General features: G+C 38.3%; 1 protein-coding gene across 3 annotated transcripts in view; it reads right to left on the bottom strand.

Moving 5' to 3' along the window:
- The window catches only part of Xpo4 (exportin 4), an 89,250-nt gene that overhangs the window by 20,451 nt on the left and 43,398 nt on the right, over positions 1 to 25,401 (bottom strand). For all 3 annotated transcript variants that reach the window (XM_052191340.1, XM_052191341.1, XM_052191342.1), the window contains 7 exons: positions 19,766 to 19,878; positions 15,262 to 15,419; positions 14,845 to 15,019; positions 6,197 to 6,373; positions 5,422 to 5,564; positions 4,790 to 4,935; positions 3,693 to 3,870 (listed from right to left, as the gene is read on the bottom strand). In XM_052191340.1, the coding sequence (XP_052047300.1) occupies positions 3,693 to 3,870; positions 4,790 to 4,935; positions 5,422 to 5,564; positions 6,197 to 6,373; positions 14,845 to 15,019; positions 15,262 to 15,419; positions 19,766 to 19,878 (1,090 nt within the window). The remainder of the gene's footprint in view (positions 1 to 3,692; positions 3,871 to 4,789; positions 4,936 to 5,421; positions 5,565 to 6,196; positions 6,374 to 14,844; positions 15,020 to 15,261; positions 15,420 to 19,765; positions 19,879 to 25,401) is intronic.

The following is a 25,401-nucleotide window of genomic DNA, read 5'->3' as shown; positions in this document are numbered from 1 at the left end:
TTACTTCCTATGTCCCCATCTGTCTGCTTACTGTTTCCCAGTCTCTATGGAAGCCTCTTCTCTGGCCCGTCTTTAACTCAGAAGTGTCCATCATATACCCCTATACCCTGTCTACAGAAGTTTCCATCATATACCCCTGTATTCGCTGTCTACACGCTGTGTGAACCAGTGCTCAGATTTTCTAAATTTCAGAGTATGTGTGAACAAGAATAACAGAAATCCCAATAACTAACTTCATGTTCATCAATAATGATGTAATACATTTTTTTCTGTAATACTAAATTATTTTAAAATATAATTAAAAACCCAAGAGAATTTGAAATAAAATGGTTATATTGGAAGTTTAAAAGTATGCACTGCAATTTAATGTTTGTGGTGTTGACAACTACCACCATCTATTTAAAACAATCTTCCTTTATTTGAACTTTATTTCCCCCAAAGAACATTATTTACCAATTGCACTATTTTCTATAATACATTTATACATTCACATTTTTCATGTATTTTCAATGATCATAAAACTGTAAGAAGACCTTTAAAAATTAAAGTCTTCTGCATTGACTTACTATTGTTATACTTAACAGCATACTATAAAACAAAATATAACACAAATTTAAACTATAAAATAATTTACCCCAGTGCTAAGGTTCCAAACTAGAAGCCTATATACATGCTAGGCAAAGTGGTCTACCACTAAGCTACACTGTCAGCCCAATTTGGTATATTTTGGGAGATAACACAAAAGGGCCTTTGTATCTCCTACTTATGAATATTACTCCTTGCCGGATTGAACCAAAGGTTAATTTCTTTCTCAAGAGATGTACACTGGCGGGGGGCGGGGGGGAGACGGAAAAATGTGTTTCCTTTAAAAAACAAGTTATTTTTTCAAACACTAAGGTCATCTGTTATTTGAATTACTTAAGTAATATAACAAAACTCAAAATCAAGTCATTCCATCTGGCCAAACCCTTTCGGTGTTGTGTGATGCAATGTACTGCATGGTTGGCTACTTAGCCACCAACACCAGAGGACCTGCAACTGCCCTTCTTTCTCGTTGGTAGTCTCTGGGCACCAAAGTCTCTGCCATTCCAGACACACTGGATGAACATGAGCCTTTCTTTCATCTAGTGGAAGAGAGGTGAGAGGGCAGCAGAAACAGAGGTCAGGCAGTCCTTCAGAAGCGTCCTTCCTCATTTCCCTTCTCTATACCATGCCCAGAAATCAGCAGTAGCCTGGAGAACTCTCAAACCCAAGGGCCAAATTCTCCCTAAGACTGAAAATGAACTGCTTCCCAACTTGACCTGTCAGTTAATGCCACCTTCCACAAGACTATAAAATAGCTCCCTTTCCTCCTGCAAATCCTGAGCCCAACAGACCCCTCTCTCCTGCTTCTCTGACCTCTCCTCTCCTATGATAACAGTGCCTCTCTACTCCACAATGCCTTCCTTCCTCTCATCTGCCAAGCAGCAGTCGGCCAAGTATTCTGCCAGGAGATCGGGTGAATAAGACTCCTCAAACGTTCTGCTGTCTTAGGCATTCCATTCCATCCTTAAATCCCAACCAAAGGTTGAGTTGAAGAAACAACTGAGCCAAATACTTTTTAGTTGTTAATATTTCTTGATCAATACCCTAGTCAAGTTATACTGCCAAACACTTTATATTCCAGCAATCCTTGGCTTCCCAATCAGTCTGTTATTACATCTGCATCCAAACTGTAATAAACCAAAAGTCAGCATGCTGAATCAGGCCTTAACGTCTCACAACCTTCTGCTGTGACCTAGTCTGGGTACTACTGATAACTATGGTTAAATATGACTAGACCCAAAGGCGGTTTCCCCACTTCTCCATTTATTACATTGGTAATCAGAGTAGGAATCAGGGAAAGCTCTGTGACTTACTTCGCTTTTGAGAACTGACAGCAACACCTCAATCTTCTTCAGTGCAAAGGTTAACTTTTCCTCCTACTTATTTCTATAATCCCATCTCCTTTAAAAATCTATTTTTCTTGGCTTGGTCCACAACAGCATTCTGGCCATAGCTGCTTGACCGTGCCAGTTATTTTATTTTATTTTATTTTATCTCTAGCTGGAATGTTCTTCCCCTGAGTACATTCAAGACTCTTTTATCAACAACTTCAGTGCTTGCTCAGGTGTCATTTAAATGAAACATGTGAATCACACTACTTAAGATCACAAGAAGTCCTGCAGGAGTGTGGGCTTCAGGTGCCCTGCCCTAGCTGGCTCATCACCCACAGCACTTCCTGTCTTCTAAGCCATCCCATCACTGCTACCCAGCTCTCCCTTAGCAAGAACTCTTAACGGGGGAGAAGATATTGCTTGTTTTGTTCATGAATGTATCCCATGTGCTCATAAAGTTTGCAACCCATGAAGATACTCAATAAAGGATTCTTAAGAAAAGAAATTCATTTTCTTTAAGAAATATGAACTATATTTTTAGTAGAGCAAAGGTTGTTTCTCCTATATATCAAATCAATTTCACAATCACTCTTTAGATAAAAACAACAGCAAAAACCTATTCTAACTCCATAGTTTGTGCTCTGAAATATGAACATGATTTGCTCTCACACCAGTATAAGGGAAATGGTCCTAATGGTGCCTGCTAGCCTGCTACAAGAAATAGGGACAGCGTACCTATGGCAGAGCTCAGAAATAAACAGTCCTAGAAATAACGTTCACCAGAATACAAACCAAAGCAAAAAAAAAAAAAAAAGAAAAAGAAAAAAAAAAATCACAAAATCTAATCACAACAGGAACCTCAAAAGAAAGAAACGTTTGCTTATATTTATGGCAAACAAAAGAATGTACCAATAAAGGAAATAAATAAAGTCCCAAACAATTTCTTGGTATCAGCTTAATATTTGACCTTAAAACAACAACATAACAGCAATAACCCTGTATCTTCTATTGCAGAGGTTTAAATGTTCTCTTATGTTTGCATTGAAAAAATAAAGTAGGACAAACTCTTGAGTAACTGACAAACCAATGCTATCATCTTGTCTACAGTCTCCAAGGCCAACTGAGACTCAAAGACAATGAAATAAAACTTAAAACCATTTTCAAATCAATTTTTAAGAATACAATTAATTCAGATTTACCCGCTTTAGTTTCACAATTAAGAATTAATGAAAACATTGCCTTTACTAATAGGAACACAAACAGTGAATCTTCTCAGAGACAGTCTTGCTGCCTTTTAATTACTGTTGACAGGGCTCGAGTTTCACATATTTAGGATAACTATTTCTATAATATAATAATGACAGTTTCCCTTAAGAAGCCACTGACATATAGTTTCCACTTTCATAAGCAATGCATACTTGTTAAGGCTCAAAGTTTAGAAACTGGTTTCTAAAACCTGTTTTTCCCTCGCGAAGGGTTGCTGTGCATACATCATAACTGCTTACTGATGGACAGACACTACGCTCTTAATAATTTATAGTGAATGCTGTTTCCAAGTCTTACATCCACTCAGTTCACATTTGCTCTCATCAGGACTGGATAGCCCTGCCAACCCCTGCTAGCGTGCCTTGCCACCCTTGTGTTTCGAGGCTGCTCTACGTTTCTTTCATGTATCCAATAAGCAGCGCAGCGCGCCTACCCTCCAGTCATCGCCCCATCAACTCAGAGTCTATGAGACAATAAATTACAAGAGTGCAGCTATAGAGTTCATATTACCTAATCACAGAATCTGTTCTGCTGTACCCTGGGATGGAAGAAGCCTTTTCTCCTGGAGATCCCAAAATTTGAAGTGTTGTATTAATGTCAACTTCAGATGAATGCTTAATGGAATATTCCATTATTTCTGGAGGTATTAGCGGAGTCTCTCCCTGAGTATCATCAGCTAAGAGGTAGCCTTCAGTTTAAAAAAAATTAAAAATGAACACTTAACAAATCTATTTACCAAATTGCACTATAAATGCTTTCAGTTTTGATTTATATACATCACATAGGTTGATGTAAAAGTAAATTATAATGTTAAACTGCTATTTCAAGATGAGGTGCAGCAACTATCAATTTCTTAGATAACTAAAACCCTCAAAAATACAGCAAAGGATCAGGACAAATGGCTTAGTCATCAATCTCATAATGCATGGTGACATGTAGGCTTTGAAAACGTGAGTAATTTATTCTGGTAAGTTAATGGGAATTCTGCTATTATATTAGGAATTTAGTAATATACAACTTTTTAAAAGTCAAGTGTTTTTTGTTTTGTTTTTTTCCTTGATTACAATATAGAAATATAGAATCAATAGGATCAGTGGTCAAGGAAAAAGATCCTAACAGTCAGGCTGCCTAGCCTTGCATCCTGGCTCCAGAACTTAACTGCAGTGTGACCATCTCTTACACTTTCAGCTTCTTCTTCATCTGTTTGTTGGGAATGATGATGGTGATGGTTAACATCACAGAACACTACTAACTCAAGGGGCTACAATGTGATCCAAAGCAAACACTTGGCATATAACAGGCCCAAATACATGATAGCCAGTGGTTTTTAAAAACTGTCTATCGCTCTACGTCAACCAGCATCTGTATCCAGGTCATTCAGCACTATATATGACATGTATATACTGTTGATGTCTGAGATGGGGTCTTGCTAGGTAGGCCAAGCTGGCCTCAAAACCACAATCCTCCTGCCGCAGCCTTCCTTTGAGCTGGAATTACAAGGATATGCCACCACACCCAGCTCTAAACTATTCTTTTTAATATACGAGGCTTCATTTAGGTTTAAATGATTTCACGGGCAACTACATTAGGAGGAAAAAGTAACTAACCTGTAACTAAAATAAGCCAGTGGATATCTTCATAGAGATCATCAAGCATTTTGTTGTTAATGGTGCTTGATCCAGGTGAAGCAAGTAACTGCTGCTGCTGCCGTTGTAATTGGCCATGGAGTCTTGTCACCCTTTCTTCTAATAAACTAAAAGAGGAAAGAAACAATAGCTTAATCAAGTGCAGGTTAGGAAGATCTAGGACAACTGATAACCTCCATATAACAAAACAATATAAATTAAAATGTTAGCACAAAATACATATATTTAAAAATATTAAAGTACACTATTCTCAAGAGAACTCTCAAGAGACTATTCTCAAGAGCACTAGAAGAAACATAATGCATATTTAATAAGATAGAATTAAAATAACACTTTACAAACAAGCAAGGTTTATGAGACAGGCATTTGAAACTGGTTATTCCAAGTCATTTCTCATGCCTGGTTTTCCGTAATTCCTGCAGTCGATAAATACTGTATTGCCTGAGCTCCAACTGTCTAAGCTAGAGAATGCAATCCTAACATGGTTCTGTCCACTGGGTCCAGTGTGATGGGGAGCTGGGGGAGGGGTTCAAAGCTCTCTAGGGAACTGTGAGCAGAAAGCACTTCTCCAGGGGCTCCTGGACTGTGTGTACCTTGTCAGAAGAGGCATACAGTGTTCGGCAGCAATTCTTCCTAGCATTCCTACACTGGCTAGTTGATCAGAAAACTGATCTCGATCATCTTCTTGGAGTTCACTTATTTCTTCTTCCTCACGAGAGGCCACACCATTGGCAGTCTATTTGGTGAAAGGAAGAGAGACAATAAGGAAGTTCAGCATCATGTTCCAGGAGGCGCGTGTGTCTGTGACCCTGTCAGGTGGCTTCAGGAAGAGCTGGACAGAGCCAACCTACACTATAGGTACAGCTTTCTAGGATTCCTTTCTAACATTGCTAGCAGCCCTGGTAGCTCAAATGGTGAGAAGAAAGGGGAAGGGGAAGGGAAAGGGGGAGGGGAAAGGGAGGGGAAAGAAGGAACCGCTTCTCTGTGCATGTGTTAATAGCCAGCTGCATATCTACAGTCTACCTCTTACACTAGAGACAAGTCACTTGCCATTAAAACAATCTAGCATCTTACAATTCCCTAGTTCTTTGAATATAGGATATTATTCAATACAGGATGTTACCTGTATTGAATGTTACCTGTATTACCTAACAAGAGAGAAGTGGCTAACTGGAAACTTGAAAAAGGGATGATTATAATTAACAGCCCACATATGAAAACTGGTAGATACACAAGGAACCACATTTCTCTCAGCAAATCTTTGAGGGAACCTATCCCAAATTTCTAGTGTTTTAAGTGTTTTATGTTGTCTAATATGATTAAATAGAGCCTATAATAATTTTGCATTCCACCTTGCTTAAAACTTACCAAATTCCTTGTGCCGTCTGGAGCAGCAAGGTGACACTGAATATAGGAATTGAACACCTGAACTGCATGCTGCGTGAAAAAGCCTTTATGGAAATGCTTGTCATCTCGGACCAAAGTTAGCCAGGACTCCAGCAATTTATCATAAGCTTCCATGTATACCATGTCGTCCTTATCAAGCTACAAGGAAAGAGGAGTCAGTAAACAAGTATCTAGAGAAACAAAATGGGCATTGCAAGAGGTATGCATCTATGTACAAAAACAATTTTAAAAATGCTTTTTAAAGTATTTCCAATTACTAAGCATTTATTAACCTTCTAAAATTTCCCTAATTCCAAAAGAAACAATTCTTTGACAATATGGAATTAAAGTTTATTTTAAAAGACTAATTGTTCAGTGCTTTGTGGAATGTATATTTTTAAAATAAAAGAGTTTTAACTTTTTGAAAAGCTAAAAAATAGACCATATAATATTATAAGTATTCTTTTTTTTAAAGATTTATTTATTTTATTTATATGAGTACACTCTAGCTGTCTTCAGACACACCAGAAGAGGGCATTGGATTCCATTACAGATTGGTCGTGAGCCACCATGTGGTTGCTGAGAATTGAACTCAGGACCTGTGGAAGAGCAAGCAGCCAGTGCTCTTAACCACTGAGCCATTTCTCCAGCCCAATTAAGTATAATTCTTACACATTTGTTTTTCTTGTGCTGGGATAAAATCCCAGTGACACACTTTAAAAAAGAAAGAAAGAAAAAGAGTAAGCAGGTAAGAAACCAAGGGGAAGCCAGCCAGGCCTCTCCTCATCCAGCTGAGCCTCTTACCCCATGGTGCAGAGACTGTTATGATCATAACTATTCAGGTGATTATTTGTAATTTTCATTTCCCATTCTTTCTTGCCCATGAATAGCTAATATTTCTCAGTTAAAATTTCATACTAAAACCATCCAACTGAGACATAAGGAATTTCCCAAGAAATACTTAAGATATACAAATAGCAGACTACAGAGCTATTTGTGGTCTAAAATCCCTCCTTAGATCGATCTAATATTCTGCTGGAAAACAAAAAACAAAAAACAAAAACCACTGTACTGAAAAAGCTGCAAAGACCAGGAAGTGGGCTGCTCTGGACCACAGCAGAGAATGCACTGCACCTGAGAAGCTAAGGCCTCACATGGTAAGATGAAAGGCAAGAACCATCCAGACAGCCTCGGGAGGACAGAGGTCAAGCTCCTCAGTTCAACTCCCAGCACCCACATGGTGGCTCACAACCATCTGTAATGGGATCTGATGCTCTCTTCTGGTGTGTCTGAAGTCAGCTACAGTGTACTCACATATATAAACTAAATAAATCTTTAAAAAAAAAGTAACTTCAATGCTCATGGAAGTACATTTAACAAAAGCACATGACACAGTTTTGTTTTTGTTTTTGTTTTTAAAGAAAGCCACACTGCCTGTACTGTGCAATATGGCAGGGGCTCAGGTGAAGATGATCGACGTACGTTACATACACGTGTGAAAACTATTCTTTACAGTTAATACACACTGCTTTTTAAAAAGTCAGGAAAAACAGAAACACAGATAAAAACCAAAGCACGCTGGTTATAAACAATGGGAAAGTGGCCTTGTTCCTTCTATAATTTCCTCAAATACAAAGAGCCAAGCATTGGAATCCTGAAGTGAATAGGATCCGTTCTTCCCTTAGAAACATCTGTGGCTTGTTTATATACTTAACAAGGCGTGTGCTTTGCAGACATCATTTGTCAAGTCTTAACAGTTTATCTTGCCAAAATAAACAGACTGCTAACATATCTAACAGGACTTCGGAGTAGCACCCTCTGATCTAGTCTCAAAAAGAAAAATACAGGACATTTTAAAGACCTACTATCATTTTTCTAAGTACATATTTAAGACATGAATTTAAATGTAACAGCCTTTTTTAAAAAGTTAAAACCTTACATTTGTATTATTAAAGGAATTCTCCATAATGCTTCCATTAAACTCTGATATTAGAATGATCAAGTAGAATACACAAGACCTTTCACAATGGATGCTGATTTAAAATAAAGACTGAGCTTCTTAGAAAAAAACAAATCTTTGGTTCCCTCTGTACACCAAGTACACCAATAAAGTAACTCATCAGGCAGTGTGAGAAATTTGGTTGATGACAATTGGCAACTGGATCTTCAGTCTAATCCCAGAGAAGTGAAACCTAAGCTAGTGCTTTTTCATAATGCCTTGGCTCTGCTCCACGGCCACTCTGGCCCAGACCCAGCAGCCTGCTGGCAGGCAGCATGTGCAGATGACTAAGGAGGCCAATCTAGACACTATGTGCTCATGCTCCGGGCGGGCACTGTCAGGCCCAGTGCCAGAAGGGCTTTGGAGAGGGGCTTAGAGCGTATGGGACCTACTTGACCCCACTTTACTCCATCTGAATATGAAGAGGGGAATGGAAATCAAGACACGATTATCAGCACTTCTCTCTTTGCCTGTAACTACCTGAAGATGTAGAGAAGTGTGAGGATCAGAGCTTCAGACACAGAAAAAGGGGGACACTTATGCTTTAGTAAATTTGAGTATATAATCCCCAAAATAGTGAAATGACAGGATCTGCTCTGGGCACTATCTGACAATGAATATAATTTCAGTAACTAAAGCCCAACATCATTCTATAATTCCAAGTACAGGATATTCTGGGAAGGGAAGATTATAGAGACAATAAGAGTCTCGACATGTCTTAGTCAGGGTTTCTATTCCTGCACAAACATGACCAAGAAGCAAGTTGGGGAGGAAAGGGTTTATTGAGCTTATACTTCCACATTGTAGTTCATCACTAAAGGAAGTCAGAACTGGAACTCAATCAGGTCAGGAAGCAGGAGCTGATGCAGAGGCCATGGAGGGATGTTTCTTACTGGCTTGCTTTCCCTGGCTTGCTCAGCCTGCTCTCTTATAGGACCCAAGAATCCCAGCCCAGGGATGGTACCACCCACAAGGGGCCCTCCCACTTGATCACTAATTGAGAAAATGCCTCACAGTTGGATCTCATGGAGGCACTTCCCCAACTGAAGCTCCTTTCTCTGTGATAACTCCAGCCTGTGTCAAGTTGACACACAAAACCAGCCAGTACAGTGGTGCACACATTTAAATTCCATCATTTGGGAGGCAGGGGTAGAGAGAAAAAGGGAGAGGAGAAAGAAAGAAGAGGGGGAGGGGGAAGGGGGAGGAGGCAGGGAGAGTGATGCTATCACCCAGTAGTTTCCACAACCTGGTATAGAAGAATGAACAGGTGAAGCTCACAGAATTTTTACAGATGTCAAATACTCTTTAAGGTAAGATTTATGTCATTAGGCATCTGTGCAAATCCAAAGCCTTTATTCCACCAGGAGACTGGACATGGTGGCAAAGGCCTTAAACCTAGCTCTTGGGAGGCAAATAGAGAAATAGGTGGATCCCTGTGAACTCTAGCCTGGTGGACACAAGTTCTACGACAGTCAAAACTACATAGAGACACTGTCTCTAGACATAGAGACAGAGACACTGGTATAATAATAATAATAATAATAATTTAGACCACCAGAAATGAGCCCCATGGAACCCATGGACTCTGAGAGACAACCATGAATCAATACAACAACAACAAATCTAGATTACCAGAAATGAGTCCTGTGGAACCCATGGACTCTGAATGACAGCCATGAATCAACGCAGGTACAGCAATAACACAGATACCACTCTAATACAGGCATAATGGGGCACATGATGATGAGGGAAAAGTATATGAGATCATCCTGTGTTTTCACTCTGGCCCTAGAGATGCCTTATTAAATGTAGTCTTTACACTGCTACCTATCTATGTAAATACATCAGATATTTTGAAAGTAGACAAATAAGTAGACTAACTTGCCTGTATTTACAAACTTGCTTCTTATCTGCAAACAACTCCAAATCTACCCCCCACCCAACAGTAATGATCCTGTCCACAACCCATCCCTCTGTGCTTCCCCACCATGGTAAGCAAATAGTCAATGCCAATTCCAAATTCTTCCATGAAATCAGAAAGCACTTTCTTCTCTCTTTAGAGAGGATCTCATTATGCATCCCTGTAAGCTGTACTGGAACTTGTTGTGTAGATCAGGCTGGCTTAAATTTCAGACTCCTGGGAACTAGTATTTGCCCACCTAGAAAACATTTTCTATCAAATACCAAACGTCTTCAATTCGCCCTCCCCCAGCCCATTTTCATATTAACAGAGCCTAAACTGAGGGCCTCAGGTGTGGTGGATAAGTGCTCTACACTGAGCTGCATTCTCAGCCTGTCTTACCAGTGTTCTGTTGCTGGGAAGAGATACCAACCACAAACAGGCAATTCTCACAAAGAAACCATTTCATTGGGGCTTGCTTCAGAAGTTTAGTGCATTATTATGGCAGGGAACATGGCAGCACACAGGCAGACATGGCGCTGAAGCAGTGGCTGAGAGCTCTACTTCTGAATCCACTGGCAGTGGGAAGAGAGGGCCACGCCTGCCTTAAAGCCTGCCCTCAGTGATTCACTTCCTCCCAAGGCCACACTATTCCATGGGCCATACCTCTTAATCCTTCCCAAGAAGCAGTGCTCCCTGAGGACTAAGCATTTAAATATGAGCCTATGGGGGCCATGCTTATTCAACCACCACACAGCGCCCAGCCTATTTTCCTAAGTATGGTTCATATACATAAAAATATGCAACAAAATTGATGTGAACAACTAATCTCACAGAGAATTTTATTTTTAAGGATAACTTCTAAGGAGTTCTTCCCCCACCCCCACAGGGTTTCTCTGTATAGCCCTGGCTGTCCTGGAACTCACTCTGTAGACCAGGCTGGCCTCGAACTTAGAAATCCGCCTGCCTCTGCCTCCCAAGTGCTGGGATTAAAGGCATGCACCACCACTGCCCAGATCTAAGGAACTCCAGAGTTTCCTATTTCCAGGCTATAAGAGCTTTGAGAATCAAAATAAAATCAACTACCACAGATGGCAGAGAGACAGATAAAGTGTCATATACACCAGCTGGGGTACTCACTAGCAGCAGCATCTACTTGTAGACAGGATGAACAAATCGTTTGGCAGAACCAAGGTATATAAGAGAAATCTGATCACAGGAGCAGGAGGGGAGCAGGGAACTAGACACACTTCAGATACACATGTGAGAAGGGGGCTCTCTCAATACACTGCTTCTTTGCTCTGAGGCCCTGACTAATCTCAGGCTGGCTGGCTGACCGACCATCTTGCTGCCTTAGCCTCCTGAGTGCTGGGAGTGCCAACATGAGCTATCCATTGTGCCACGCTCGGTACTCTGCACTTAATCTGCGCTGGGGATAAAGAGCTGTTCCCTCTGTATTATTCTTTACATTTAAACAAAACATGTGATAAAGTATTTCACAAGGTTTAAACTATTTTGGTACTGGCACAACCTCACACATAATAACACACCACAAACAAAATTTGCATTGTACAGTATAAAGCAACACACACACAGATAGACCATATCTTTTATGTTGTTTTTCTGTTGTATCATTCTGTTGTATCATCAGAAGTTAAATATGGCAATAATAACTTTTTTTTTTTAAGACAGAGGGGCTAGAGAGATGGCTTAGTGGTTAAGAGCACTGGCTGCTTTTCTACTGGCTGGGTTCAACTCTGGCAAGCACATGCCAGCTTACGCCATCTGTAACTTCAGTTCCCAGGAATAGGACACCCTCGCATAGACATATATACAGGAAAAACATCAAGGCACATAAAATAAAAATAAATAAAACATTTTAAAATAAGAAAGAATACTATATTAAAGAACAGTGAGATGGTAAATAAGTCTTACTCTAATGCCACAATACTTCAAATGCTTTCTTACAAGACTTAAAAAACCTATTTAAAACATTAAAATTGATTAACATCCAAGTCACAAAATATAGTATGATTTGTGATCCAACCTGAATTAAATATAAACAAAGCAAATTTTTTTTCTCTTTTTCATTCACAGATAGAAATTTTCTGTGTAGCACTGGCTGTCCTGGAACTCTGTAGACCAATCTGCTTCTCAAGTATGGGACTAAATATGTGTACCACCACACTAAGCTTTGCAAGTAATTATTAAAATACCTTTTAATAAACTTTATTTAAGATTATTAAATAGTTACAAGTTTTCATATAGAGCCAAAATTATCATTATTTTTTGAAAGAATATTCTTTCAACATGCAAAGCTTAAAGCAGTATTCTTATGTCTCATCTCAGCTTTTTCTACGAAAAAAGAAATGCAAGCATGAAGAGTGGGCAGGGGCTATGATGGCCTCTCAGGATCACAGGGAAGGAGGCTTCTCAACAAATCATGCACAACAAAAGGTCAAGTTACACCAAACAACATCGGCTCCTATTGCTTTCTGCTCTCTACTTCAAAGCCAATTAAGGGGAAAAAATAAAGAAAAAGAGAAAATAATAAAAAGTCCCTTTTATGAGAGTCTGTCTCACTGAGCACAGGCTGGCCTCAGATAGGCATTTTCCCATCAGAAGGAGGACAGGTAGAGGGCAGAGGCAGAGGCAAAGGCAGGAAACACAGAATGAGACCCAGACTCTAAAAACCCACCCAACCCACCATAAAACAAAATGGGGGCAGGATGGGGACATCACAAAGAACCGTTAGCCTGATTCTGCCAAGAAGGAAACATACTTAATGAAGTTGAAAAAGTCTCCCAACATCGTGTTTATGATCACTCAGCCCATGACCACAATCAACCTTCAGATGTATCTTCAACTTCCTAAGCTGTTTATTTACATACTCAATCTTTCCAAAGTTTCCTTAAAGGATTATTTGTTTTCCATCTCAGTACAACAATTATGCATTATAACTAGTATCTGGTAGCCAAGAAAACAAAAGATGACGCACATAAGTAAGAAGATCTAATCTGCTTTGACTGGATTTGTTTGTGACCCTCAGCTATTAATGGATTATTCTCCAATATACACAAGATTTAACTGCCTTTTAAGGAAATCTGTTTAGTATTCATACAAGTCACAGGACAGGGACAACCCCCAACCTTCAACTTCCCCAGGCCTGCCTAAGGTGGCTTCCACAATTTATGCAAAGCTGCAGACAACTTTTCTTTCTGTCCTATTAGCAGCCAGTTGCCCTTAAAAATAACTATTAAAAACAGATAAACTTCGAGAATTAAAAGACATAAACAGTTGTTATCCTTAATGAAACCTATTAGGTATAGTCTAACTTTGAGTTAGCATGCCTTCTGAGAGAAACTAAGAAATATCTGCTTCTGTGAAAGTGGATTTGGCTTCTTATATTCTGACATTTCTATGCCAAATTGACAGAAAGCCTCAAGTACAAATAAATTTCAAAGATAAAATATTTAAACCAAAAATATTACATATATTCTAGTCAGTCTACTAAGAACCCTCTTAGAGAAGCTAAAGGTAGTTGTGTGTCTAAACAGATGATCAACATACTAAATCCTGACTCCATCTTACTCAAAAGAGAAAAAAATAAAAAAAATCAAGAAATACAAGAAAGTCATGTTACATCAAACTTCACATCTGAGTCTGAGCCTGTGGAAGGGCTTTTAGGCTAAGACATTTAACTTCAATATGGACTTTTATGTTTAGAACAGAAATGACCATCCTGGAAAGTGCAAATTTCACATGTCTATAAAGTTCTACTCCTCTAATGTATAGTTTTCCATCACATACAGCCCTGCCTTCCCTGTTCACAATCTCTCATTAAATCCTAAAAGAGCCTAATTACATACATACAATCATTCCCAGATCCCTAACACTTCAGTAGCCTTATAAATTGCCAAATATTGCCAAAGACATAAACTAGGGATTTAACACGAAATTCTAAGAGCTATCTTCTTTTAATTTATAGCCAAAAAAAAAAAAAAAAAAAGAAAACAATTTCAACAACTAAGTAATAGTAGTCAATTATTTCCAATGATTATTATAGTAACTGCTACAAAGTAACTGTTGTCAAGAAGTTTTGTATAATATTTTCTAAAGTTAAAGATAAAAACTGGGAGGCAGAGGCAGGTGGATTTCTGAGTTCGAGGCCAGCCTGGTCTACAGAGTGAGTTCTAGGACAGTCAGGGCTACACAGAGAAACCCTGTCTCCAAAAAAAAAAAAAAAAAAAAAGATAAAAATTGGAAAGCATCTGAAAATGTGTATCTAGCCCTCAAAATCATTAATATTATTACCAGACTTAGTTTGAATATAAATCAGTTTACCAAAATACACTATTAAACAATACACACATAATTTCCAACTAAGTCTTAAATAAAAATACTAATAACATTGATAAAATTTAATTATACATAATTACATCCAACCATGAAGTTATTTAACAGTTCTTTTAAAACACTTTTAAAATGGACTAATCAACATAATTTAACAAAAATATGGAATTTTAACTATCTCAAAATGATTATTTCCAAGGCTACTTTAAATCCACAAATTTCAAAGGTCACGTTTCCATACATACTGCCACTCAAAAACATACAAAATGTAATTTTAATAACAGCTACTAGTCTTCAGTCACAATAACTGTCATGAGACAATGCTCTAGCAGCAGCACCAATTTTCTAAGACACAGACAGACTTTAGAAGTCACTCACCACTTCTTCCAATGCAGCACTTCGCCCAAAAGAACAAGTGAGGTGTGTGAGGCAGTTCACAAAGGAAGAGAAGAGCTCACTAGGGACGGAAGTTAAAACATTCCGAGGGAACACAGTTATCAGATTGCTGATAATGCTGGAGATTCCGACGGCTTCAGAATCTTCTATTTCAATTCTACAAATCAAATAATGAGGATTAATCCACACAAAATAAGTTACATTTCCAAACACAAAAATATTATCACTCATTCATTTCTAAAGGCACATCTCTGAATTAATCTCAAATTAGCCATACAATTCTACTTCAAAACACAGAACAGGAAAAGACAAAAATCCTTAGGTTTTTTTTTTCCCCCTTTGTATTAAATACTAGAAGAAAAATGTTCCCTCTCAGTTCAAAAGGCAAAGTATACCTACCCATTGATAGTGCTCAGCAAGCCCTCAATGAAGTGTGCTAGGTAATCAACCTGGGATCCTTCATCGGGGAAGACGGGTCCATGGAGAGAGGCTAACTGAGCAAGGCACTGCAGAGAGTCCTGTGCCATATCTGAATCTTCTCTGATTTTTCGATGTACCTGTTAGAAAGAATTACTAATCCATAAAAACAAATTCTTCTTTTGTAGGGGTCACGTGAGAATCATGTCGAATGAGGTAAGAGAAAAATTCACGGTAGCTGGTCATTTCTAGAAAATTAACTCTTCAGTTAAACCAAACCTGAAAAATCGTTCTTCAGTTCAACTGACATCATAGACCATGATTTTAGGCATTTCAGTTAACTTTTAGCTGAGGGCTACCTACATTTTGAAAATTGAACTGTCTCCAGTATATTATGACAAGGCGAGAAAACAGATGCTAGCCAGTCAGACATACTGCTTCTGCTAAAAACAGCAACGACGACAGTCATCTGTATTATGCTAACTATGCCCCGCCACAGCTTCTTGCTAAAGTTAGCAGACAAGTTCAATCCAGTATATAGATGCTGTCTTAGTGGAAGTGAACAGTTGCACACTTAGAAAACCTACCAGCCACCCCTAGATATGCCCCACTCATCGACAGAGAGCATCTGCTTAAGTTCTAAGATGGTCTAGCCTCCTTAAATTTCATTTTATATCATACTGTCACTATTAATACTGAATGTTTTTAAATTCAACTTGCACTTAATAGATCAATTTAAACGTACAACTAGATTTTAATTTAATGACAAAATATTGATACAGACAATTACTACCCAGTGTTTTAATATAAAGAAAAGGTTCTCAGAATATTGCTCCTTCAATACTCCTAAATTTTCAGATACTAAAGACTTCACTTCTATGATCTGACATTAAAATAGAACAGGAAATGCCAGAACAGACCTCTAAGGTGGCTATCCACATTCACCTCCACATGCAATACCAACCAGCCATCTGCCTCTTCCTACAGGCATTTAACTGAAGCACGCCCACACTCCTTTCTTTTTTGAACCACCACTGTTCTCTATTTGTTTCAAGTTATGTATCTTTGACTCTGTCAGTCATTTATGAATTACTTGACACCAGAATGTTTTTGTTGGATTTTAAATGCATTCATTGGTGCAGTGCGGGGCAGAGTAAACACAGTAAATCCTTCTTAACCAATTCCATTAACCTTAGCCTCTAGGCTTCTTGAGGTCAAGACAAGAAATTTAAACCAGCATAATAGATCTAAAAATTATAGTTAAGTGACTTACTAATAGGCTTAAAATATATTATGCTCTGGTCTAGAACAGGGGTTGTCAAGCCACTGACCCATGGCCCAATCTGGGTGGATGTAGAGGTTAAAGCGGGGCTTTTCTCATGTTTATACAGTGAGAGAAAGAAAGAAAAATAAATCAAAAGAAGATTAGACAAAGTACTTAATTTTAACAACCATCAGCAAAGTTTTCCTGTAATACCAGCTCTCCTTAATTGTTTATTTTTAACTTAGGACTCCCCACTACAATGAGAAATACCATCTCTCGATTTGAGTATGACCATATTCTATACAAGGCCTATAATATTTACTGTGGGCCAGCCCTGACAGCACATTGAAAGAGTTTGTTAACCTTGGTCTGAAAGAAAAATACTTTTCAATCTATATACTAATGAATTTTAGGCTTTACATAGTAACTTCAAAGTACAAACCACAAAATCATATGTAGATTTTGGTTGCAAACTCTAGAATACATACTTTTAAGATCTTTATCTTAAGAGCACAATTAATTCTGTATCTTTGCTTTGAATCCTAATCAACAGTTCACTGAGATGCCCAAGACCATATTCCACCAACACAAACAGTGCAAACTGGGACAAGGGAAATCTGTCACATAGTCTGCTCCACATAGAAGCCATGTCCACTCATACCTGGACCATATGAAAACACAAAAGAATGAATGTGCTTAATGAGAGAGCTAGTATTTACAATTAAAAAACAAAACAAAACAAAACAAACAAACAACAAAAAAAAAAACAACTGTTCTGGGACCAAGGATTAATTTGTTTCATGAAAAAGAGTCATAAAACTCATGTTAAACATGTAATTCTTGTGATACAGACTCATGGGCTGTCACATTGCAAAAGCATTCTCTCATAACTGAACATGGATTTCAATCTGAACAATAACATACAATTAAAAAACAGATCTACCACCTCTGTACAGAACGGAAATAAGGGGGGATCAAGTCTTAATGATCACCCAGGGAGACAAATGGAAATACCAGTCACCAAATAAGCATAGAGAAGGCACAAGGCAGCAGGAGGAGAGATTTTGGCTGAAGTGTGCTTGAACATCAGATGCCAGTGTGCCACCCACACCGAAACATCCAGTAAGCATACAGGTCACCATGAGTCTGGCACAGTGTGGAGGGCGTGGGAAGTAGAGAAGCGCTAAGAATGCCAAGACCCACACGGAGGGCAGACACTAGAGTCACAACCAGGAAAGTGCTGCCTGAAAGCAGGAGGGAAGGAAAAACTGACAGCTTTGTAAACTGCTAAGGAGCAGAATACAACCAAAACCATTTAAAATTTCAAATACGGTCAAGAAATTTAAATCTTCAGTACGTGCAATAGTACATTTATCTACTGAAATCTAGCATAATAATGATATCTAATGGAAGGAAAAATTAAACTGAGTAATTAATTCATATAAATGATGGTAAATCTAGCAAAACTCAAATAGAAAGATTAAGACATGTTCTTTGCAACAAATTAAAATTGTTTATAAATTGCTTAAATGCAAACAGCTATACTCATAAACTACCAAAATGTCAAAGCAGAAAAGAGTTAACTTTTAAATTCAAAATTATTTGCATGTATGTGGTAGTTCATAGCTGACAGCAGCAGCTGTCTGCTTTGTCTAGACAGCTGCTCAGACCTAGTGGAGATGTTTGCAGCACGCCAGCAACTTTTTCACCTTTTCATAAACTGCTGGAGTGGACCTACTCTCTGTCGAGCAAATACAAAGAATCAAACTTGGACTTGTATCAAAACAATTCCTGTTAGACGAGATGCCCCACAAAGTCCTTAAAATTTAATTTCTAGTACTGTTTGATCTTGGTTATGGTTTTAGATTTTCCCCCTCTGGTTTTAAAAAGGAAACTGAATACTCAGACTGAGGATTTTCATAGGAAACCCCTTAGGAAGGGCAGAGCAGAGGCCTAGAGGCGCAGCGCTCACCAGGCACACAGAAGAGCCACGGTGCAATCTCCACAGCTACAAAACAAGGCACTATGGTAGAAAGTACGTTTGTGTATGCCTAAGCATGGACAAACCAGTTTTAGACATTTTAAAATATATACCACAGTACTAAAATATAAGTGGCTTAGTCACAAAAAGCTCCTCCATGCTTCAAAACACATGAAAAGATAAGAAACTATAATGATTCTGATTAAACGAAATTCCCTTATTCTATTCTTATCGCTCTGATTGGTTTACTTAGATTTTATTTTTATTTTGTACAAGTCACTTGATCTAACTACACACTTATTCTGTAACTAAAAATTGGCAACAAACATATACATGTATTTTTTAATTCTAAAACTCACTGGCACTCGTGGGAATAGACTGCTTGCTTTTTGTAGTAGATATACTTAGAGGCCACTTTAAGATTAAAATTGAAATATTTAAGATAAATTGACCTTAAACATTAATGTAGCTCAGGTCTTGTGAATACAGCTCACTAAGGAACAGTTCTCAAAAGCAGCCCAGGGATCTGCCAACTTGCTAGCTACTGCAGACTGTGTTCATAAGAGCACTATCGCGTTTCTGCTCTTCATTACGCACTGCATACACGCACACAGAAAGCTTTCTCTAAGGTCACATGATTTAAAATATCAACTGAATGAAATATAAAACAGGAAAATCTTGACTTTTATTAAAGCAGATGCTAGAGAGATTTGCCAAAATATAAAGCAAACAAAAGCAAAACCCAGTTTGCCAGTTGTTTTCACGACACATTTCAAAGTATTAGTTCATTGAAGGTATTTATGTTATGATGCATTGGGTTTTTTGTTGATATTTTTAGTGAAATAATGCATGTTTTCAAATTTTCAGCCAGATCTCAGTTTACTTTTATTATGAGAACATGCTATATTTTAGTTATCTTTTTTGTCTATCAGTTTGACTTTGTAATGTTATGTAACAATAGCTACGTGACCCACAAAAACAAAAGCTAGTAAGTAGGAAGTTCTGAATTTTTAAGACTGCAAAGAGTGGTTAAAAGTCTAAGACATGTTGCTGTAGGATCGAAGCCCTTCAAAATGTGATAGCACATCAGCAACAACTTTGTCATATAATTTGTCTTTCAGCAAGTCAGTCCTGAGAAGAGAAACCAACAGGGGGGAAATCTGTCCTGTTTTACTTAAGAAAAACAAAGGCATTTCCTCTTACCATGCCCCTTGCTAACCAGAGCTGAAGAGAGGACTTACTGTGAAGAAAAGCTCCATGACTCTGCTGTCCAGAAGAGCCTCTCGCCAGGACTCTGTTGGCTTCAACAGCACGTTTTGTGAGGATTCAAACATAGCTATATAATGTCTGCCCAGTTATCTAGTGTCAAGGTCAACAACAATAACATTCTTACTTTGTCTAAACTATAAGTATACCCTAAATATAACAGCAGCCAGCCAGAAAGAATGCAATGGAAACAGTTTAAGCCTCTTCACATATGCTACATAATTCATGCCTGAAGCTAAGGAATAAAGGCATTAAGTGCTGAAAAAAGAATGTTATAGGAATGTTAGGTGACGGTTTTAGTCCCTATGTGTGCCATACCATGGTGGTGCAGAAACCTTTGGAATTAGAGATCTTAATAGAGGAAACAGAAGTGGGGAAAGTGACTTAAAAACAGACATCAAAAACTAAAGAATCAATTTCAATAAATTTGTCCCATTACTTTTCCCAATACTTTAAACAGCTAAAATCGTATACACAAACTGAGTCTCACATAGACTATAGGGAAAAATAGCAGTTTCTAAAAGAAATATGTTCACAGGAAAAGAACATGAAAGAGCAACTATATCTCATACTAAAACAGAAAAATTGAGATCACAGTAGCCCAAAACCAAGTCAAAACAAAGAATTAAGCAGTTGACGGAAAACTCATTTTTATTCAAAATTCCCCTATGCTCAAGGGAGGCAGAAAGGTGACTTCAGAAGCTGTCCTTTGTCCTCTACACACACACACACACACACACACACACACACACACACACACACACACACGCTCACGCACACACACCTTAATATGCATGAGCATATACCACACACACACACTGAGCAAGTAACATTTCCCATAGACTCAAACAGTATATAAGGTGTTGAGCTATTCAATATCAAATATGTTTCAACTGAATAAATTTGCTGCACATAAATTAATCATCATAATAAGTCTGTGTCTGTAGATGTTGATGGATGTAATTTCCTCAATGGCACTGCCACAGAACTGAGGCTTTAAGAAGAGCAGGCTGTCTGGAATGGAAATGGTTCTTTGTGAAGCAAGACTAAACTAGGCAGTATTCACATCATTCAGTGAGAAATCAATACAGGAATCTGTGATGACACTCTGCAAAGATCAGATTCAAATGCTACCATTTCCTTATACCCAACTCATTCTTTTTAGAGAGAAATTATTGTCAGAAAATACTGAAGGATGTACACAACCCTGCTCTGGAAGCATCCTTTAAGAGTCAATTGTTTACAGGACTGTTTCTTGTCTCCGAAGAGGGCACTGAGTGATCCTAAGAAAGGAAGTCACTGTCTCTTCTGATGCCATTCCCAAACCCCGAATTCTGACTAACAGAACAGGTTCACTTAGTATTTCCCTCTTCCTTTATCCGCCCCCTTGTGGACACAGAGAATGAAGCCCTAAGGAAAGGAAACGAGAACAGGACAAAGAAAAACCAGCCAATGACCAATGGAAAGTGATTCCTTCCCTCAAAGGTACTAGGGGACATCTGTCTCATTACCTTTTAGAAAAACAAACTGAGGGTCTTACTGCTGATATCTGTTGTCTATTTCAACTGCAGGTCTGCTGGCTAGTCTTTTCTAAGCTTTTGAAGTTCTCAAAAAGCAGGTGAGGGGTCTTTAGTGTTCAGAACAGATCATTTGAGTAAAGAAATCAAGACTTTTTATCTCCTGAAACAAACACCCATTTATCTTTTTTAGTTCTAGTGTCATTTTAATAAAGGTATTTCTTTTTATTATGTGAAGGGTCAGTAATGAAACAGAATCAATTATTTAAATAGTGCATAATCTGAAATGGTGTGATGCCCTCTTCAGTCTAGAGATCACAAGACACTGTGAGGGGAACACATACATGCAGATCTAGACATATCAAAATGTATGTAGACAGACCATACATATCAAAATAATGTAAAGAACGAAGGTAGTTCAATTTTTAAAATTTGTTTAAAAACAAAAACACAAAAAGCAAATAAAATCATTATATAGTCAGAATATAGAAATCTAACTTTTCTACTCTTACAACAATGTCCTAAAAAAATGCTGAGCCAGGTACAGTGACTCATGCTTTTAAACCCATCACCAGGGGAGGCAGAACTCTACATAGTGAGTTCCAGGACAGCAAGGATTACACAGATATCCTGATCTCAAAAAACAACAAACAAACAAACAATTGAGTGCTAACAAAAACATTTGGTAAGTAAAAGTACTAGCTGTGCACATCTGATGGCTGTCTAAATTCAATCCCTTGACCCTACTTAAAGGCAGAAGGGAAGCCATTCTCAGCTTTGTCCTCTGACCTTCGCATGCAGCACGGCACTTCAGCTGTGTGCCAAGAGAGATGTGCTCACGCTCACTTTCTCTCACACTATAACAACTATAACAGCAAAGGACTTTGAATTAAGAAATTACTTTAGGGGATGGAGAGATGGTTCAGCAGTTCAGAAGAGCATCAACTGCTCTTCTGAAGGTCCTGAGTTCAAATCCCAGCAACCACCCAGTGGCTTACAACCATCTGTAATGAGATCAGTGCCCTCTTCTGGTGTGTCTGAAAACAGCTACAGTGTACTTACATATAATAAAAGAATAAATCTTTAAAAAATTACTTTAATGTTAAATAAAGCAAATTTCATTAAAAATAACTTCAATAAGCAATAGTTGCTCTTTTATAAGATTACAAAGGTTTGATTCTTACTGACAAAAGAAATATGTTCTGGTTTCTAGATACCATATTTTCTTATCTTTTAAATACATGTCATCAATAAAAAGTGTCTCTTAATGACTGCTCAGTTATCTTCGGTGTCTGTAATACACAGAAGACAGATCTCATGAAGCACAAGAATCACAACAGCTATTACTTTGCCAACACAAAAAAAAAAATGTACAAATTCCAAAGTTTTCTGAGTGATAATTTTAAATACGTTTCTAAATATTTAAATATTTGTATAATTTACATTTTATATAATTCATTTGAACCAACAAAATATAACCTTATAAAGTAAGGTACTCATATGGAGCTGCATTCTGTTTTATAATAAGCCTGTGTCGCTCTGAAAATTTTGTCAACCTCATCTAACCTTCTCTTTTTCGTGTTTGACCAAAGAAGCTACAAAGTCCCCATGTGCAGGCTCTGCCTGTCACTGTACTAAGCACAAACCCACTCACTCAGCCAGGTTCTAGCAAAGGGCAGAACTGAAGTGCAAAAACTCAACCAGGCTTCCAAGCTCAATGCCATCTTAATCTCTTGGAAAATCAGTCAGAGCTGCATGTAAATTCTACTGTAGCTTGGAGCAGAAACTAATTCAATATTCTCTGCTCCTTTCCACAAAGAGTCTCTCAAACTTTCCAAAGGGAAAAAACTTACAGACTTCTGAGGAATCAAAAACACATCCACACCACCTGCCCTACTCTGTAACTTCAGTACCAAGACAAACACACACTAGGCCAAGAGCAGAGGACAAGTTTAATCACCCCCTACAAGTGATTCTCACTGGCTAACCCTACGAAGTCTTCTGTGTCAAGTTCTTGAATAACAGACTGCTCTCAGTAAATACATCCATCTCAACTGCAGGGCAAAGCTGCAGGTTGAAAAATATATGAGTAATTACTTAAAGAAATTAGTTCTTGCCAATTTACTAACAACTTCAGTAGAGGTATCATATTGTGACAGTGAAAGGAAAAAAAATATGAGGATGTGGTTCAGCTGGCAAAACGATCATTCTGTATGCATGCAGACCTGGGTTCAAACTCCAACTCCACATAAACAGGGAACACATGCTTATAATACCAGCACTAGGGAAATACGGGCTAGAAGGATAGCCACAGATATAATAAAACAGTGCTGAGGAAGATGCAATGTTAACTCTAATCACTGAACCTCTTCTCAGTGGGAACATGATCTCTATCTAAACAAATAGACAACACTACCAAGAGAACTACCAGAACATTTAAAACTGCCTTTGTATGTTCAACTGAGTGAACTAGTAATTTTCCATTAATGGCAATAGGTTTGTATTGCTGTCACCAGTGCAATTAAATTAAGAACCCAAATCTGCTAATGATACACTAAATGTTAAAAATTGCTTCAATTAGTCCTCAAAGGGGCTAAACTGAGGTGGTCATGATGTGCTTTTTACTTAGCAGCTTTTTAAAAACAGCAAAGACCCTGCTGCTTAGTTAAATGCATAGAAAGACCTAGGAGGAGTCAATTTAGAAATCAATACTCTCCACATAGCCCTTCTTTTCTTATGACTCACTATTCAGCAAACCTATAGCAGAGAAGACCTATATAATCCAGAGAGCGGCTCCATTCCCACAACTATCACTTTCCAAATTCAGCTGCAGAGCACACGCTGTGCCCTGCTGTGGCATTCGTGGAGAATGAACAGAAATAACCTAGGCTGGCAATTAAGAACCCAGCAGATTTCCTTACAAGTGTTAAGTATTTTAAATAAATCATTTTCCAATAAGAGACATAGTTAAAGTAGGCAAACCATATTTGCCTAAACTTACACCTGAATGAATGAACTTCCTGGCCCAAAAGGTAAGGGGTATCAAACAGTGCTGCCACCAACAAACACACAGGCCGCAGCTTCTCAGACACTTTTGACCTGTGTTTCCTAGGCAGCTGGATGAACGCTGTGAAAGCAAGTTCACTCACTGGATTTAAAAATATTTTTTTATTCCATCCCTTCTATTCTTGCACTTAACTTAAACTACACAAAGTACTACACGAACACTTTCTCTGCTCAGAGGCTTTCTCTGCCTCTGAGCACTGTCGCTCCATGCTCCTGCACTGTAAGTGCCCTCTATGGCAGTGACATAGAAGCACAGTGTGGTACAGTGGCACCAGGCAGAACCAAGGCAGGCAGGAGCAACATGTCCAAGAGCTACAAGACTAACCAGAACCTTCTCAGCAATTACACATACGGTCAGCACAGTCAACTGTACTGCTCTTTACTGACTCTCTCCCCACAATGGCCCAGAGTCAGAAACTCTGCTGTTTCTTTTTAAATATGTTTTCTGGACCATGGAAAACACTCCTGAAAAGGATAATGCACACATTATCATTCAAATACTGATTAGTCATTTTACCAACTTTCCAGTGTTTAACATCAGATAGCAATACAAACAAGAGTGGGAATGAAACTGACTACTCGGTGGACTGAAGAAAGTACTACACAACACTGCTTTATATCTGTACTTAAATATTCTATCAGGTTTCTAGATTGTGTTCCTCCAGTTTCAAGCCATCTTAGACAGAGCTGACCCAAACAAATTTAATAAAGCTCTATCATGACGTCATGCACCCCACACCAGCACGTGGCTTCCTACCTTCCTCACATCTCAGCTGGAGTCTATGCTATCTCAACATTTATATCACTGAGCAAACATTATAGCATCTCATCTTTCCCAAATCCTATTTCTCTTTTACTCTTGGACAATCAATATTCTCCTCTCCAATACTTCAAGTATAAAGCGTGTCCTCCTCTGACTCAAGCTCCCAGTCTAGGGACAGCACAGCTGACTGGTTCTATGGAGTGTCTACACTCACCTTTCGCAGTCACTAGACATGACTCCATCTCTAAATACGGCTTTGCCCTCT

The sequence above is a fragment of the Apodemus sylvaticus genome, chromosome 8 (assembly GCF_947179515.1).
Source record: "Apodemus sylvaticus chromosome 8, mApoSyl1.1, whole genome shotgun sequence".
NCBI lineage: Eukaryota > Metazoa > Chordata > Mammalia > Rodentia > Muridae > Apodemus > Apodemus sylvaticus.
Note: the sequence above shows the minus strand (reverse complement) of the source record. Positions and strands in the feature narration are given on the sequence as shown.